This window comes from Ictalurus furcatus, chromosome 20 (assembly GCF_023375685.1).
Source record: "Ictalurus furcatus strain D&B chromosome 20, Billie_1.0, whole genome shotgun sequence".
NCBI lineage: Eukaryota > Metazoa > Chordata > Actinopteri > Siluriformes > Ictaluridae > Ictalurus > Ictalurus furcatus.
In genome coordinates, this window is record NC_071274.1 from 6357 (window position 1) to 23714 (window position 17358).

The window sequence follows — 17358 nt, forward strand, 5'->3', positions numbered from 1 at the left end:
GAATAGGCACAGGGGGATCCATTTTACAATATTATATCTAGTTAGTGGATCAGAGTAAGATGAATAAGGATAGATTAATTTCACAGATAAATATTTCATAAAAGCCCAACCTTGACCTGACCCTATCGGATCCAATCTGGCAACCAAAGACGGAAACGTGCCAGTTGGAAACCCAGGACGCAAAGCTCCAACCTGGCAACCCGAGCGCCAGCTGTAGCAGCAGTTGAGCTTCGCACACGTTTTTCAGGTTTCTGTTCCCAAACTGGGACTTTAGTTGATGGATAATTGTGATAAAAATATAATAAAATGACAGATTACGGAGAGGAGCAGCGGAATGAGCTGGAGGCGATTCAGTCCATTTATCCCGATTCATTCACAGGTTGTAAATGTTAGCATTGTAATGTTAGCATGCTAAGCTATCAGAGTCACACAGGAACTGTTTTCCAGGTTACTGAACTAAACTGGGAAATATGAACAGGACTGAAAATTAAATTCAGTGCATTCATTAGATAAAATATTAAATGAAATAAAATCTAAAGGCAATTAAACCGTTACACTGTGCTGTATTTTTACTATAAAACTGATCTCCGGTTAGCTAACTACATTACACTGGTTTTAAATGTTGGATCACAGGCTTCTAGCTCTGGTCATGAAGAGTCATGAAGAACCCTGGAGAACCCACAGTCCTGTGTGTTTCTGCGATAATACACCTGAGTTAACTAATCAGCTAATTAACAGCATTTCCTGAGTTGAATCAGGTGTTTTAGTGCAGGAAAACACTAATATGTGCAGTAACGGGAGTTTAAAAAATAGTATATTCTAATTATTTAGCTTTACTGTTAACAACGTTATACAGATTTAGTCTCTGTAGTAAGATAAAATCAGGAAGCTGCTGTAATGAATTTAAAATTATATAAAGTTAAAGTCAGGAAATTGCCGGAATGAGTTTATCAAACAGGAACATACATTCTCATATCTTTAAACTTTATTATTATTTTTTTTTATAATTTCACTTCCACAGTTCTCTGTGAAGAGCCGATAAGTTTCACCATCACAGTTTCCTCGGATGCTGGAGAGAGTGATGAGAGTAAGTTATATAAAAGTCTAGATTACAATAAAACACGCCATACAACTACATTACAGTAAATACTCTCTCTGTCTCTCAGCGGTACAGGTGACGTTGAAGTTCACCTACGTGGAGAATTACCCAGATGAAGCGCCGCTGTGGGAGATTCAATCACAGGAAAACCTGGAGGACAGGGACATTGAGGACATCCTGTCTCTGTTACAGCAGCAGGTCTGAGATGACGTCATTCTTAATAGAGAAGAACACACTCCTGGAGAGTGATGTCACACTGCAGTGGTTTGTGGGAAATCCATTATAGTTTTGGGAACAGACCTCAAACGATACTGTACGTGTTACTCATGATTCAACTCCGGATTCTGTTCACAATCAGAGTCACTGTAAAGATCGAGGTTAGAAAAAGGAAAATCTACAACGTCTCAGATGTTTTTCTCTCTCTCTCTCTCTCTCTCTCTCTCTCTCTGAGGAAACAGGGAGACATTGAACAACTTCACGATAACAGAAAATCAAAATAACTTAAATGTGTTTTTGGAAGCTTTTGGGAAGACAAAATTCTGTGGGTTTACACGTAATGCCTGTAAAATATCCATCCATCCATCCATCTTCTATACCGGCTATCCATTTCAGGGTCACGGGGAAACCTGGAGCCTATCCCAGGGAGCATCAGGCACAAGGCGGGGTACACCCTGGACAGGGTGCCAATCCATCGCAAGGCACAATCACATACACACTCACACACCCATTCATACACTACGGACACTTTGGACATGCCAATCAGCCTACCATGCATGTCTTTTTACTGGGGAAGGAAACCGGAGTACCCGGAGGAAACCCTGCAGCACGGGGGAACATGCAAACTGCGCACACACAGGGCTACGGTGGGAATCGAACCCCCAACCCTGAGGCGAACGTGGTAACCACTAAGCCACCGTGCACCCTCCTGTAAAATATGTCAGCATCATATAAGTATCAGGTGAATGAACATTAGAATTTAGTAAGGAAAGTGGGACATTCTTAACTTGATGAAAAAAAGTACTAGTTGTAAGATGTTGGTGGATCACCAGGTCAGTTAGCTGTGGAGATTCTGTGTCACGCTCTCCTCCATTTCTCATGGGAACAGTTGCACCACCCAGTTACTATCAGTGCTACTGCAATTTTTACAAAGACCTGAAACTGATTCCAATGTGCCACCAGTTGAAAAGAAAAATGATGAGTTAAGAAATGTCAATAAAAATACACCATTAAGGTTAAGCTGTGTACATACATAAATTAAGCTAGACTGGTTTCAGTCAGTATGTGTTGAGTGACACAGTGGCTAGATTAGGTGGCTGAGTTAGTTAATTGTTAATTTACACTATATTGCAAACGCCTGCACCTCAGGCTCCTCGCCCAACATCAGAGCCTGACCTCACTAATACTCTTGTGGTTGAAGGAACACAAATCCCCACGCCCACGTTCCAAAATCTAGCAGAAAGCCTTCCAAGAAGAGTGGTGTTTTATTATAACAGCAAAGGGGGAGCAACTCAATATTAATGCACATGTCTTTGGAACTGGCTATTCAACAAGAATATGTGTGTCATGGTCAGGTGTCCACATACTTTTGGCCATATAGTGTGGCTGGTGATGTTTCAGCTCTTCTGTCAGTTAAGTCTTCCATGTGTAGGCTAGTGATGTTTATTCATGTCATTAGTTGCATTTTAATTGTTAGACGATAAAAGCATGGTATTGTTATACTAACCTATGATATTGTTTTGCTGTCTGTGTAATGGTGATTTTTGTGTGTGTGTGTGTGTGTGTGTGTGTACAGGCAGAGGAGAACCTGGGCATGGTGATGATCTTCACATTGGTGACAGCTGTGCAGGAGAAACTGAATGAAGTCATAGATCAGATGAAGATCAGAAGAGAGGAAGAAAAGAATAGAAAAGAAAGAGAGGCTGAAGAGGCTGAGAAGGTGACACACACACACACACACACACACCTTAAAATGTAGCAGGGATTTTTATTGGCTGTGTTTAAAATGACATTTAAAAGCTTGACTTGTGTGACCTCTACATCCTCATTAAAACCTTGTTACACAGCAGTGATCATCACTGAAACGCCTCACACACAACGTAAGGAGCACACGCTGGTTGAGCATAATGCTAATGTACGCTAGCTGTACCTTCATTTCACATTGAGGCAAAATAAAATGATACATGTCACAACACATGCCAAATGTTGTTTTCTTTGTAAAGTGGAATAAAAGCAGATAGTTTGGAATTAATCTAGGTCTATTGAGTTTGTGTCCATTTTGCTATATGTTCTCTGTAGAAAGCATTTCAGGGAACTGTAGTTACGATTGAGAACTTCTTGGCATGGAAGGCACGGTTTGAGCGAGAGATGGCTGAACTGAAGAGGAAAAAACAGAAAGAGGATGAGCAGACGGGAAAAAACAAACTCACTGGTAAGAGTGTAATGATATTCAGGATATGTAAAGAATAAAACACTGTGTGTGGTGCAGGACCCATGTTTTATTCCTCTTTTACCACAGCAAACTGCTAATTATTACAATGTTTTATACATTTTTTAAGAATGACGTACATTTTATTCATTTATACTGACATTTAATATTGTGGAATGTTGGCAAAGCAGTTTAGTTCCTGTTGTCATTTACGTTGTAGCATCTATAAACAGTCGTTCCCTCACCGGTCTCTCTTTATTCCCTCTCTTCAGGTTAATAAGGAAAACACAGCTTGTTACCAAGAAACCGCAAAGTGTAAACTTCTCTGTCCTGAAGATGTGGGAAAAGTTAAAGTTACAGCTTTACCTCTGACAGTTACACAGCACTGACACTGGAGACTCCTTCCATAAATATTAAATAAGTCTCTCCTTGCAGAAAACTTCACCACAGCAACAATTACGTTTATGTAACCCATTTATGTGGAGTGTCCGCTGTACACATCCCTGTGAACGAGCGGTTACTATAGAAACGATAACATATTAGAACGAGCGCATTAATATAAACCTGCGCTACTGTCAGCTGCTGTTATAGATTTAGTTTTAATTTCTGAAACAATTTAGTATGAGATATACACAAAAACAGAAGAAATCAGGATGTACACTTTTCCACATCACTGTATATCAGCACACAGAATTTTATATTGTCTCTCTGATCCAGTCTTTGTGTTGGCTCATAAAGAATAATTATAATTTGTTAATTTTTTATCACAGGAAAGCAGCTGTTTGAAACAGACCGGAACCTGGACACGTCGGATATTCAGTTCTTGGAGGATGGTGAGGAGTTTTACATTTATGGCATTTGGCAGATGCCCTTATCCAGAGCGACTTACAGAAGTGCTACAAAGTCTCTATCAATAAAGACATCCTGACACCGGTTCACTGGGTCAAGGGCTAAGAATACCATCAGTCTAAAAATCCTTCTTGTGGAGGGTAGTATAGAATGAAAAACACACAAGACAACACAAGAATTTCCTTTTTTTTTAATAAAGTGCTAATTTAAGGTCAAATTGTAATGAAATTGTTTTTAATATTCATTGTAAAGAAAATACAATGTTTTAAATAATACATTTTATTTTCCATGCCAGTATCATGACATTCAATGTCTTATGGACTTTACTTACAACTACCACATTTTAAAACAGATCATCCAGTGAAAAACATGAGAAACATTTTTAGTTTGTAAAGTTTGTTTTGTTAGCATAGCACTAGAGCTACAATGCTAATGTAGCTAACAAGTAATAAAAGTCTGAGTCACCTAAAATTTTCGTAATGAAATCTTATACACAAACTACATATGTTCAATATTGATTTTTTAAATAATACCTTTGCCTGAAATCTGCTCCATGATAATAAACCGTTTTTGTCTTTTTTAGCTGGAAATAGTGTGGAAGTGGATGAGTCCTTATTTCAGGACATGGACGATTTGGAGCTGGACGAAGGCGATCCTGATTTTGACTCCCTGGATTTGGGCAGTGATGATGATGATTAATGTTTAATCAGTTAATAAAACTTTTGCAGTAAAAGTGAAAATTTCTGTTAGTTTCATCATACTACAAATAAATGGGGCTGTGTTTGAAACTGCACCCTACGCACTACATATAGGGCAATATTTTCACTCAAGTGCACTCAATGAAAAGGCAAGTCAGTAACGATGTCATTTTAGGACATGTCTAGATGAGTCTTAATGGTGTTTAAAAATATTAAACATTTCACAATAACCACCTGACTTCACTAACACTCTTGAGAACAAATCCCCACAGCCACACTCCAAAATCAGTAGAAAGCCTTCCAAGAAGAGTGGAGCTTATTATAACTGCATAAATGAGGAGTAAAATGGAGAGATGGCCAGGTGTCCACATACTTTGGGCCAAACAGTGTAGGTTTAGCATATTATGCAAATTAGCTAAAAAAATCTAAGTGGGTGGAGCTAAACAATTCTTGAGATGTTTTTTTGTTTGGGAGAACACGATTATGTGGCAAAAAGGAATTTTCACTGTAGGACTTCACCGAAGTGTGACCCAAAATGTAAAAAAACAAACAAACTTTGCCATAGTGTCACAGTTGGGCTGATCAAGCTCATCTCTCTTGTCTATGCAGTGGGAGGGAGTACCAGCACCTGACCGAGGTTCATGTCTGTAACACCACAGTCTGGTCTGCACAATGAGTTTTAGAGGAGAAAAAGAAGAAAAATCTTAAGGAGAACAAGAGGTTTCCAAGCATTATGTGCTTTTGAAAAAAGCAATAGTAAAAACTACTAAAGTAAAAAATTACTATAGTTTATTATTTGAGTTAAAGACATGACATTCAATCACTTAAAACCACACACGTTCAGCATGTTCATTTTAACACATTGACAGAAACTTTAGGGAATTCTTTCAGCTTGAAATGTTCTTGAGTTAATAACACGCTCCTGAAACACAAGAGAAAATTATAAATGTTTGTGTGTGTAAATGTATGGTTTGTACACAGTGTAACAGTCAAGTGTGAGACTCTGATGCCTGAGCAAAAACTGCTTTTAATCCATCAGTTAGTAAACATTACTTAAACATTTACACAAACATATACAATAAATTAACCTACACATTGTATTTACACACAGAGTGGGAAATATCACTCATTCCAAATCGAATTAACTGCAATATGAACTGATTTTGCTGTTACTCTATAATAGTATTTTATTGTAAGAAAACTGACCATGTGTGACAAGTCGTGTTTCTGGTTAAAATAAAGCCTAGGGTGTGTTTTGGGTCTGAGATTTTGTTGTGCACACGAGCACATGACCAAAAGGAGTGTAAAATCTGTCTAAAAGAGGCAGATCCAGTGTCAATTTTGGAATTGTAAAATAAATTATAATCAATTATGCTAATATTTAATACAATTTTCATGTATTTTTTTCAAAGTATAATTCACTAAACCAGATTCTGTAAATTACATAATTATTAAATCATCCATAATGGATTTTTAAAATATATATCTAAAAAAATAGACTACAAGACTAATTACAAGGCTATTCATCCTCTCAGGCGGATTGATGTGTACAAAGACACACACACAATTACACTTACTCTTATAATCACACACCTGTTGCTTTCTTCTAGTCAGAACACACTGTACTGTTCTCTTCCAATCAATTAAAAAACACTGTGCTGCTGCATTCAGACTTCATTAACATTTATACTATATATGGGCATAACTGTTTCTCAGACAGGTGTTTTTACCCGTTTCTCCTCTTCAGACAGCACTCCTTCCACCACCACCACTTGGTACTGCTGGCGTTTGAGGTGGGCGGGGAATTTACGCAGACGATTAAAGTGGGTGGAGCTTGCATTTGGATTTAGAAGCTTCCTCATTTCAGCTGGAGAGCAGCCTGGATCAAACACCACCACACATATACTGCCGTTCCTCCTCTCTTCCACACCAACTATGGAGCGGCTGTGACCTGTACACACACACACCCCAATAACCTGATACACAGGGGTGTTGCAGGATGATGTAGTGTGTGCTACAGTAGTATGTGGATTGGGACAGACAGATTAAGGCTGGCCACACACTTGAAGATTTTAAGCCCGATTTGCACCCCCCCTAACGATCGGGGGGGCATGGCCCGATTCAAGGCTTGTCGCTACTGACTTTTTGTCCAAAATTTGTGTGGTGTCATTACAATTACTTTACTTTGCTCTGGATCGGGTCGGAGCCTCCCTGATCCCAAATCATAAATATCGAACATGTTTGATAGTTATGACTCTTGATCTGCTGCTGGAGGTGGGATACATTTACATTTATTCATTTAGTAGACGCTTTTATCCAAAGCGACTTACAAATGAGGAAATACAAGCAAAGCGATATATCAAGCAGAGAACAATACAAGTAGTGCTACCATACAAGATTTTTAATTGTGTTCTAGAGAATCAAAGTGCAGAGAGTAGAGGTGTTTTTTTAATTATTATTTTTTTATGTGGGGTTGGCATTTTAGGAGTTAGTTACGTGTTCATGGAAGAGGTGGGTCTTTAGCTGTTTTTTGAAAATAGTGACAGATTCTGGTTGGAAGTTCATTCCACCACTGAGGAACAGATACCCATAATAGCCAACGAGAGCAAGTAAGTGTCACCAACCAGGTGTTGTGTGCTTTTATAGCGGAAACATGGCAGCCACAAGCATGGCACGAAAGTAGTGTGGTTCCGCAACAGAGACAACAGAATAATTTTTTAATAGTTGAGCCTAGGACGCTGCCCTCTCTGGTTTTTGAGAGAGAGAGAGAGAAAGTTAAATAACTTTCTGCAGTGTGAATGAGGAGGCTGATATGCGGCTAATAAACAACATGAAGTGCGAGTGATATTGTCTTCTGAAGTCACATTTGATAAAACACGAGTTTCTGCGAGATATCGTGTCTGTGAAATCGTTATTACAATCGTGTGGTCTCGCGGTCTGGCCGAATCGTCTATAACGTCTGCATTCAGAGGATTATACTGTTAAAAATTGGTTGAAACTGTCCTGATGTCTGTGGTCTCCCACGGTTTTAAAATCGTTTAAGATAAAAAAAAAAAAAAATTGTCGTGTGTCCCTGGCCTAAAGCATTACAGAGGGGAGTTACAGGGTGAAGTAGGGCACCTTGGTGTTGGAGGTAGATTGGTGGCAGGTTCGTCTTCACTACTCTGGGTGGAACTCTGGGACCTGTGCTGGACGGGAGGGAGAAATAATTCTTGACCCACTGGAAAAGTCGTGGGTGTGTGTCACCTGGACCGGTGGGCTGGTGGAAGTCTACGACACGTGCCCTGAGGGGAGAGAGCAAAGACCTTTTACTGCCAAAAAATAATCAGCTTAAAAAGCAGAGTATTTGGAAACATTTTATAAACATAATAAATTAATTTTATACTGATTTTAAGATCATATTTAAAGTTAAAGCATCTGTTAAAGTTCAGATAAACTATCTATATCTTTAAAATAGATGTTCTGAAAAAATAAAATGTTTCTGTAACCTTTAACAGCAAAGTCTGGGAAAATTAGCAAGTAGGGCTAACACTGCTTATAGTAACTTTAACTCTGTACAGTGTACACTTATTACGTATGTGGACACACACACCTCAGTTGGAGGGAGGTAAGTACAGCGTAGATCTCTGTGGCTCCAATCCAGGCACGAGTGCCCTTCAGTTTCCCGTTGAACTGAGATGCACCCTGAGGATCGATGCCCTCTGCCCATGCTGATTCGACCAGAGCCTGCACCCGCGGGATGCTGGGAAATGAGTCTGAAGCACACATTTAGAAGTACAGGAAGAAGTTCAAATGTGTAGAAGCAACTTCTTCCAGATGTGATGATTATCAGGACTAAGCTTTAATAATGGATTTTAATTTCACACAAAATTGTGGGACTGAAGTGTGGGACTGAATACTGTCAACTTAATAGGACTTTACACACTGTTTAGTGTGTTTGAATGGAAGCTAAGGGTGTTCTTCCTTTTCAAACCATCATTCGAAGAAGACTTCGAGAGCAGAAATATACAGGCCATACCACAATCTACAAACCACTCATCAGCAGTAAGAATCAAAGCCAGATTGGAATTCACAAAGAACTACAAAGATGAGCTACATACGTTCTGGAACCGAGATGAACCACTAGCAAAGTGATGGAAAGGCCAAAGTGAAGAGAAAGAAAGGATCTGCTCATGAACCAAAACATAGAAGCTCATCTGTCAAACATGGTGGGGGAGGTGTCATGGATTGGGCATGCATGGCTGCTTCTGGAACATTCTCACTAATCTTTATTGATGATGAAACATTTACATTTATGGTATCTGGCAGATGCCCTTATCCAGAGCGACTTACATCCATTTAATTTATACAACTGAGCAGTTGAGGGTTAAGGGCCTTGCTCAAAGGCTGAGCAGTTTCAGCATGGAAGTGCTGAGACTTGAACTCACAACCTTCTGATCAGTAGTCCAACATCTTAACCACTACTGCTACCATCATGTAACTCATGAGCAGCAGAATAAATTCAAATGTTTACAGAAACATTAAGTCTTCCAATTTACAGAGAAATGCACAAATTAACCAGGGGGAACTTCATCATGCAGCAAGACAACGATCCAAAACACACTTCCACCGCAACACAGGACTTCATCAGGGGAAAAGTGGGAGATTTTAGACTGGACAAGTCAATCACCAGATCTTCATCCAACTGATCAGCATCTCACCTCCTGAAGAGGAGACTGAAGGGAGAAACCCCCGAAACAAACAACTACTGAAAGAAGCTGCAGTAAAAACCTGGAGAAGCTTCACTGAAGAAGAAACCAACAGTTTGGTGTCAGTGAGTCACAGGATTGATGCAGTTACTGCGAGTAAAGGAAACGCAACCAAATAGTAAGTGTTATTTGCGTTCATTTACTTCAGGACTGATCTGTTCCTATACTTTTGCTTGCCTAAAAATTAGGTGCTCTGCCACCAAAGGTGCCATGTTCTAAGTTGTTTAACACATCTAGATGTATATATCAGGAAATTAACGCTGAAATTATGATCCATCATCTCATTTTCATCTTTTGATCTCAAACCCAAATGTCTTCCATGTATAGTGAAATCTATAGAATTGGCCATGCTGTTCCTATACTTTTGAATTGTACGGACAGCATGAAACCAACTAACTAAATTCCACTTTTATTCAGAATCAACAGACAGACTGAAATAAAAACACACTGAAATGTCCCTGATCATAATAATAGTGTCATATTTAAACACTGATGTACAATAAAATTATCAGCACACACCTAACACTGAAAAAAAGTGTGTGTGTGTGTTAGTTACCAGGAAGGGTGTGTAGTGTGGTGTACTGTTCCAGTCTCTTTAATGAGGACAGAAGCATCTGGAAGTTTCTGTAGCCACAGCCCCAGCCTCGGTCTCCGTCTGAGGAGGAAAAGTGTTCTGACTCGGAACACAGCCACACACGGGACCCATCCTGACGCTCACGCTGGTAAAAGCTATACAGTGCTGACAGCAGTCCTGACACGCACACAGAAATGGTTTAGACAAAACTGTTAAGTAGTTAATTAACAGTTAATTAAATCAATTAGTTTAGCCCAAACTGTAAAATTGTCTTCGGTGTTTGTAGATAACAATGTGTCATACAGAAACATCGGGTATGTTTTATTTAAATTTATGGCTAAACTGTTCAGCAGGAGCTTATTAGAGTTTATTTATGAACCCGTGGTTCTGGTTTGGCCGTCATCCATTCCTGCAGCTAGAGTCTCCATCATCTCCAAACGCTTCATGTGAAACTCAGTCGGAGTCATGTGACCTCGGGACACAGCTCGCTCCATGCTCCTCTCCATCTGCTTACGATAACCACCGCCATTATCCAGCCCAAACTGCCTCTAAACACAAACACACACACACACACACACACACACACACACAGGAGCCTGAATACAATTTTTGTAATTACTATGCATCCCAAATGTGTACTCAATAAAACAATATTAACAGAAAACAAGCCACATGTTTTTATGTATTGGCATTGCAAAAACACCATTTTTAAATGTTTATTTTACTTGATTTAACTATGACGGCCATGTTTGTGTCATGGCACACAACAAATTTTGGTTATACAGCTGTTTACAGAAGCCTCAGTATCTTGGCTCAGGATGGTCCAAGCTTTTGCATATTCTTGTTCCTTAGACTTAGAACTTAAGTTTAAATGTTATGATCAAGATCGCTCACAGTTCCACTTTTAGGGTCAATTTATAATGGGAAGGGTTCGAGTCTTAGTCTTAATTTTTAGAGGGTACCTGGTAAGTATGGTGGGCATGCAAAACATTTTCACGTTTGAGACGACTTTTTTTTATGGATGCGAGAAAGTGCAATTTTTAAAAATATTTCCCTCAATTTTGGGTTTGAATATCTCTGGTGGGGGACCAGATACAAACTTGAAATTTTCACAGAAATACATTCTCTATAGTAGCATTCTGCTGCAAAAATTGTGAGTTTGAGGTTGGAGGTAAACTTTGCCGTACAGTGGACCTCGAGGGCCAGATTTGAAAAACCAGACAGATCTATCATGCTGGTACAGTGACTACAGCTCCGAAGTTACTTACTGCTTTTATCACAGGAGAAACAACACCCAACTGAACACTGTACTTCCATATTTGGATCTAATCTATTCAAGCATACCAACATGATGGATCAGGAATGGTCTGCATGCACACTATACTTACCTAGGTACCCCCTAAAAAATTAAGACTGAGACTCGAACCCTTCCCATTATAAATTGATCCTAAAAGTGAACTGTGAGCAATCTTGAGGATTACATTGGACTTAAGTTCTAAGTCCAAGGAACATGCAAAATGTTTATATACATATCTTGTAATGTGTTCTAGAGATCAGCTTTTTGTTCCAAGAAGCAGAACCTTCCTGAGTCGAGATATTGAGGTTTCCATAAACAGCTATATAACCAAAATTTGTTGTGTGCCATGACACAAAGATAGCTGTCGTAGTTAAACAAGTAGGGCTGGTGGTTTGGCAATGCCAATACATAGAGGTAATTACTTAAAATAGTTAGAAAAATTAAACATGGTCAAGCACCCAACTTGAGACCACCTGAGATGGAATGACCCATAAACATCGATGTACACCTATCAAGCCATAACATTAAAACCATTGAGAGGTGATGTGAATAACACTGATTCTCTCGTTATAGAGGCACCTGTCGAGGGGTGGGATTTATTTATTAGGCAGAAAGTGAACAGTCAGTTCTGGAAGTCGACGTGTCGGACCCAGAAAAAATGGGAAAGTGTAAGTATTTGAGTGACTTTGACAAGGAAGAAATTGTGATGTCTAGACGTCTGGGTCAGAGAATCTCCAAAACAGCAGGTGTGGTGGGGTGTTACCGATGTGCACTGGTTAGTACCTACCAAAAGTGGTCCAAGGAAGGAGAACCGGTGAAATGTAGACAGGGTCATGGGCTCCCAAAGCTCACTGATGCGTGTGGGAAGTGAAGGCTAGTCCGTCTGGTCCAATCCCACAGAAGATCTATTGTAGCACAAACTGCTGAAAAATTTCATGCTGGTTCTGATAGAAAGGAGTCAGAACACGCAGAGCATCACAGCTTGCTGCGTATGGAGCTGCGTAGCTGCAGACTGGTCAGAGTGCCCATGCTGACTGGTGAATGACGTTCTGATGAATCACGTTTTCTTTTACATCACGTGAACAGCAGGGATCCAAAGTTTCCCAGCAGAACATTGCCCAGAGCATCACACTAAATCCACTGGCTTGCCTTCTTCCCGTAGTGCAACCTGGTGCCATATCTTCCCCAGGTCTTATGGAGTCCATGCCTCGATGGTTCAGAGCTGTTTTAGTGGCACAAGGAGGACCTACACAATATTAGGCAGGTGGTTTTAATGTTATGGCTCATCAGTGTAGATGACTTTGTTGCTGACCTGTAGCTTTGTGAACTCCTCAGCCTCACGTTTAGCCTCTTCCTCCTTCCTCTGGCGCTTGTCTTCGTCCTGCAGCTGCTGAGCAAATCGCATGTCTCCATAAAAATCCCCTAAAACCACAAACACCCCAAAATCACTCACCTTCAACTCAACTTAAACAGCCACAAAGAGGGAGGGAGCAAGGGAGGAGACAGAGGTGGGGGTGGGCTGCAGGGCTTTCAGGTTTAAAGGAACAGCTGATACTTTGTGATACTTTGTGTGTGTGTGTGTGTACCTGCAGGGCTACAGTTCAGGTGAAGCTCTACATGTTCCTGCAGAGAACAGCTGTCATCACACACCACCTCACACATGGGACACACATGCACTGCTCCTGCCACACACACACACACACACACCCCAGAGCTCTTAAGCAGCTCAATCGACACTGCCCTTCAACAGTAAAAGATTAAGAGAACTTTTATCAGTACAATTGGTTCTGAAAATGCTGATGTGTAGACATTATTATTACCCTTTATGCTAGCTAAGAAATAACAGACAAACCAGTGGGAAATTTGAGACAGGAAGTGATGTTGGTGCTGCTGCAGTGAGAACACACTTCAGCCTTCAATCAGTAATTTCATTATTTCAGAGTTCATGATCGCTGTACACACCATCCGAAACAGCTTGGTCCTGGAGATGAAGCTCCACGTGTTCCTGCAGCACAAAACAATCAGTGCAGACCAGATTACACAGCGGACAAGAGAACGTCCTGCCTGTAAAATACACACACACACACACACATTACAGATACACTGGAGTTTTATTTAAACATTAAGATCTTACAATGGATATAAAAAGTTTACACACACCTGTTAAAATGGCAGGTTTTGTGATGTAAAAAAATTAAACCAAGATAAATCATGTCAGAACTTTTCCCACCTTTAATGTGAAACTGAAAAAGTAAATAAAGTGAAAAACAATCAGAAACTTTTTAGGGGGGAAAAAAAAACAACTTACAATAAACTAGTTGCATAAGTGTACACACACCTAAACTAACACTTTGTTGAAGCAGCTTTTGATTTTATTTTATTACAGCACTCAGTCTTTTCGGGGAAGAGTCAATCAGCGTGTCACTTGACTTGGCAATGTTTTCCCACTCTTTCTTACAAAAACATTCTAGATCCATCAGAGGGCACCTCCTGTGCACAGCCCGTTTCAGGTCACCCCACAGATTTTTAGTTGGACTCAGGTCTGGTCTCGGGCTAGGTTATTCAAAAACATTGATCGTCTTCTGGTGAAGCCGTTCCTTTGTTGATTTGGACGTGTGCTTTGGTCGTTGTTGTGCTAAAAGGTGAAATTCCTTTTCATCTTCAGATTACTAGCAGACACCTGAAGGTTTTACACTAAAATTGACTGGTATTTGTAGATATTCATGATTCCATGCACCTTGATAAAAGCCCCAGTTCTGGCTGAAGGAAAGCGTGCTGCCACCACCATGCTTCACATTGAGGATGGTGTTCTTTTGGTGATGTGCTTTTTTGCACCAAACATACCTTTTGGAATTGCTCTCATCAGACCATAACACATTTTGCCACATGGTTTGGGGTGATTTAGTTGAGCTTGGATGTTTTTGTGAGAAAGGGCTTCTGTCTAGCCGCCCCACCCCATAGCCGAGACATGTGAAGGATATGAGAGATTGCAGAGAGTAATCAGTACGTGTTAGATGTTCCTGCAGCCTCCCTGGTAAGTTTTTGTTTTGTCCTTTTGTACATTCTGTTCTTGGTGATGTCCACTTGTTGATGATGGCCTTCATGGTGTTCCATGGTACATCTAATGTTTTGGAAAAAAAATGTATAACTCTCTCCTGATCGATATCTTTTGACAGTGAGAAGTCATGCATGCTTTGTCAGCTGTTTGAGGACCATGGCTTCAGCAGTCAGATGAAAATAAGATTAATATGTTAATCAGAATAATTTCATTGATGACAGCAGTATGATAATTACTTTTGAAAATGAGATTGAATGTGATTGGTTCATTCTGAACACAGACACACCCCCAATTATAAAAGGATGTGAACACTTATGCAATCGGGTTATGGTACCTTTTTTTCCCCCCTAAAATGTTTCTGATTGTTTTCACTTAAATTTTTATACACTTTATCTTCACATTGAGGTGGAAAAGGTTCTGACATGATTTTATCTTGGTTCAATTTTTTTTTAGCCCAAAAAGCCATTTTAACAGGGGTGTGTGTATTCACTGAATCTGAAAGTCACCTTTGCTCGGGGAGGACAAGCGTCTGTGTTTTGAAGTGTGAGGCTCCATCATATTGTCTTCTCGAGTCTTTTCATGTGTTCCATCATTGCCACTGGTTTCTCCTGCAGGTCTAAGCATCTGCTTTTTCACTGCATTATGAGTTTCTGGTAAGTGGGACACGGTAGATAAACCTGCTCCTGTCTCTGATTCACCCTCTAGATATCCTGGCTCACCTGTAGCAGGTGTGTGTTCCCTACCTGTCTCACTGTGTGCTGTGTTGATATGGAAGTTCAGCTCGTCGTAAGAGACACCTGAGAGCGAGCAGAGTGGACATGCCACTTCATCCTCCAGGTGTGTCAGGAGCAGGTGATTCTTCAGCGCCGAGTCACATGACAGCTTTTCACTGCAGATATCACACACCGGCATGACAGAAGAGCTGCAGAGAGAAAACACACACACACACACAGCTTTATTAGCTCCTGTCCCCTCAGCTGTAGCTGTGTTTTTCTGTATTAAGCTCCCATGTGGAGCCCTAAACTGATAGTGCCGCCTGCTTCCAACATGTTCTATGCATATGATTGGGGAAATAGTACACAGGAAGTTGCACCTGATTGGTCCATTCCTTCACAGAATTCTATTAGTTTCTATTTCTGTGTTTCTTTAAAAATGAAAGTAAAATTGCATGGTATGTCTCAGGGATATTTTGATGCAGATGGATTCAATCCTGCCGTTAATTTTATTCAACTTTACTGACCTGTTTCTGACTCACTTTATACTGGGTTTACATTCTGGCTCACTAATGGCTAAAAGTCTATCCTTCTCTCTATTTATACTCCTCTCTATCTATCTATCTATCTATCTATCTATCTATCTATCTATCCATCTATCCTCCTCTCTCTCCGTGTCGGAATAGCAGCCTGAAGAAAAGAGAAATTCCCAGATCATGCAAGAGAGTCACAGGATGACTGTGCTCGCTCACACGCACGCTCGCTCGCTCACTCACACACGCACTCACTCACTCACTCACTCACTCTCACACACACACACACACACTCACTCACTCTCACTCTCTCTCTCACTTACTCTCACACAATCTCACTCATTACTTTTCCCCGTCAAAAACTTCTGCCGAGACGTGCTTCGGTCCGGAAACGATCACGTGACTGACGACGACGATACACGATCACGTGACTGATTGCGTGTTAAGCACGTGGCCGCACCCCCCCCCCTTTTTTTACAGGTGGAACTGTTACATTTTAGAGGGATTTATTATTAAAACACTCACTTCCAACTGTTTGTGTAGAAGAAAAAATATGCAGATATTTACAGTGGCATTTCTTTCCCTTCATTGTTTCCACGTTCCATTTTACGAGCGCAACCTGTATTCATTAATAAAACCAGAAAACTGTGTCCTCGCCCCTTCAGCCATTGTGTCTGTGGGGTTTCGTGCCGGCTTTGTATATGGTTCTATAATTTCCACTTAGAACAAGATTAACATAGGGTTAATCAATCACATTTAATCACCGTCATTGACTTTTATCCGAACTTTAAATAATTAAAGTATAAAAATATAACTGACCATAATATTCACAGATATTTATTAAGCAGCATTATGCCCACGTCTCCCACTGCAATCTATCCTGTTTACCAGCCGGTGTCGCTGTGAAGCTTCGCGTAGTAACGCTATAATAATAACAATATTGGTAAATGGCGTACTTATATAACGCGTTTATTCAAAGCGGTTTACACTGTGTCTGTCACACATTCACACACACTCCAATGGTATCAGAGCTGCCATGCAAGGCGCCAAGGACACTTCGGTATGTGGAGTCATGTAGGCTAGGAATCGAACCACCAATCCTACAATTAGTGAACAACCCGCTCTACCACCAAAGCCACAGCCTGATTTACGTAAAACTTCTCTGTGGCAGTGTGCATTGTTAAAAGCGCTATATAACTAACCTGAGCTGAACTGAATAATAAAGCACGAATAACGCGAAAAGAGCACATCCGTAAATCTGCGTGAGTTCTGCAGAAGTCAAGTGTCCAAACCCAAACACTAAACCTAAATTCAAACCCTAACCGGAAATACGGGCGCATTATGAAGCAAAAAGTACAGTCGGA

General features: G+C 40.3%; 2 protein-coding genes across 9 annotated transcripts; one reads left to right on the forward strand and one right to left on the reverse strand.

The window, feature by feature from the left end:
• Window positions 1-205: 205 nt before the first annotated feature.
• rwdd1 (RWD domain containing 1) lies at window positions 206-5113 on the forward strand. Its single transcript, XM_053651384.1, has 7 exons — window positions 206-379; window positions 1022-1087; window positions 1167-1297; window positions 2892-3035; window positions 3395-3527; window positions 4295-4357; window positions 4957-5113. The coding sequence occupies exons 1-7, from the start codon at window positions 307-309 to the stop codon at window positions 5070-5072; spliced, it is 726 nt and encodes a 241-aa protein (XP_053507359.1). The 5' UTR covers window positions 206-306; the 3' UTR covers window positions 5073-5113.
• Window positions 5114-5160: 47 nt separating this feature from the next.
• zufsp (zinc finger containing ubiquitin peptidase 1) lies at window positions 5161-17314 on the reverse strand. 8 transcript variants are annotated; one of them, XM_053651378.1, is made up of 12 exons: window positions 17197-17314; window positions 15492-15670; window positions 15255-15398; window positions 13653-13754; window positions 13277-13372; window positions 13003-13112; window positions 10773-10941; window positions 10376-10570; window positions 8664-8826; window positions 8192-8355; window positions 6802-7022; window positions 5161-5993 (listed from the first exon to the last, which is right to left on the reverse strand). In XM_053651378.1, exons 2-12 carry the CDS (start codon window positions 15658-15660, stop codon window positions 5946-5948), a joined length of 1581 nt encoding a protein of 526 aa, XP_053507353.1. In that variant the 5' UTR covers window positions 15661-15670; window positions 17197-17314; the 3' UTR covers window positions 5161-5945. The 8 variants fall into 8 exon arrangements, with proteins under 8 accessions (XP_053507353.1, XP_053507354.1, XP_053507348.1 ...); XM_053651379.1 differs by having other exon boundaries at window positions 10376-10474; window positions 15255-15670; XM_053651373.1 differs by having other exon boundaries at window positions 15255-15670.
• Window positions 17315-17358: the final 44 nt, after the last annotated feature.

Coding starts and splice junctions, on each gene's coding strand:
- zufsp (XM_053651373.1), bottom strand. CDS start 15,660: ATGCCGGTGTGTGATATCTGCAGTGAAAAGCTGTCATGTGACTCGGCG. Junction 10,942..13,002: donor AGGAGTTCACAAAGCTACAG/GTCAGCAACAAA, acceptor GTTTGTGTTTAG/AGGCAGTTTGGGCTGGATAA. Junction 7,023..8,191: donor AATCTACCTCCAACACCAAG/GTGCCCTACTTC, acceptor GTGTGTGTACAG/GTCACAGCCGCTCCATAGTT.
- rwdd1 (XM_053651384.1), top strand. CDS start 307: ATGACAGATTACGGAGAGGAGCAGCGGAATGAGCTGGAGGCGATTCAG. Junction 3,036..3,394: donor AGGCTGAAGAGGCTGAGAAG/GTGACACACACA, acceptor TGTTCTCTGTAG/AAAGCATTTCAGGGAACTGT. Junction 4,358..4,956: donor TATTCAGTTCTTGGAGGATG/GTGAGGAGTTTT, acceptor TGTCTTTTTTAG/CTGGAAATAGTGTGGAAGTG.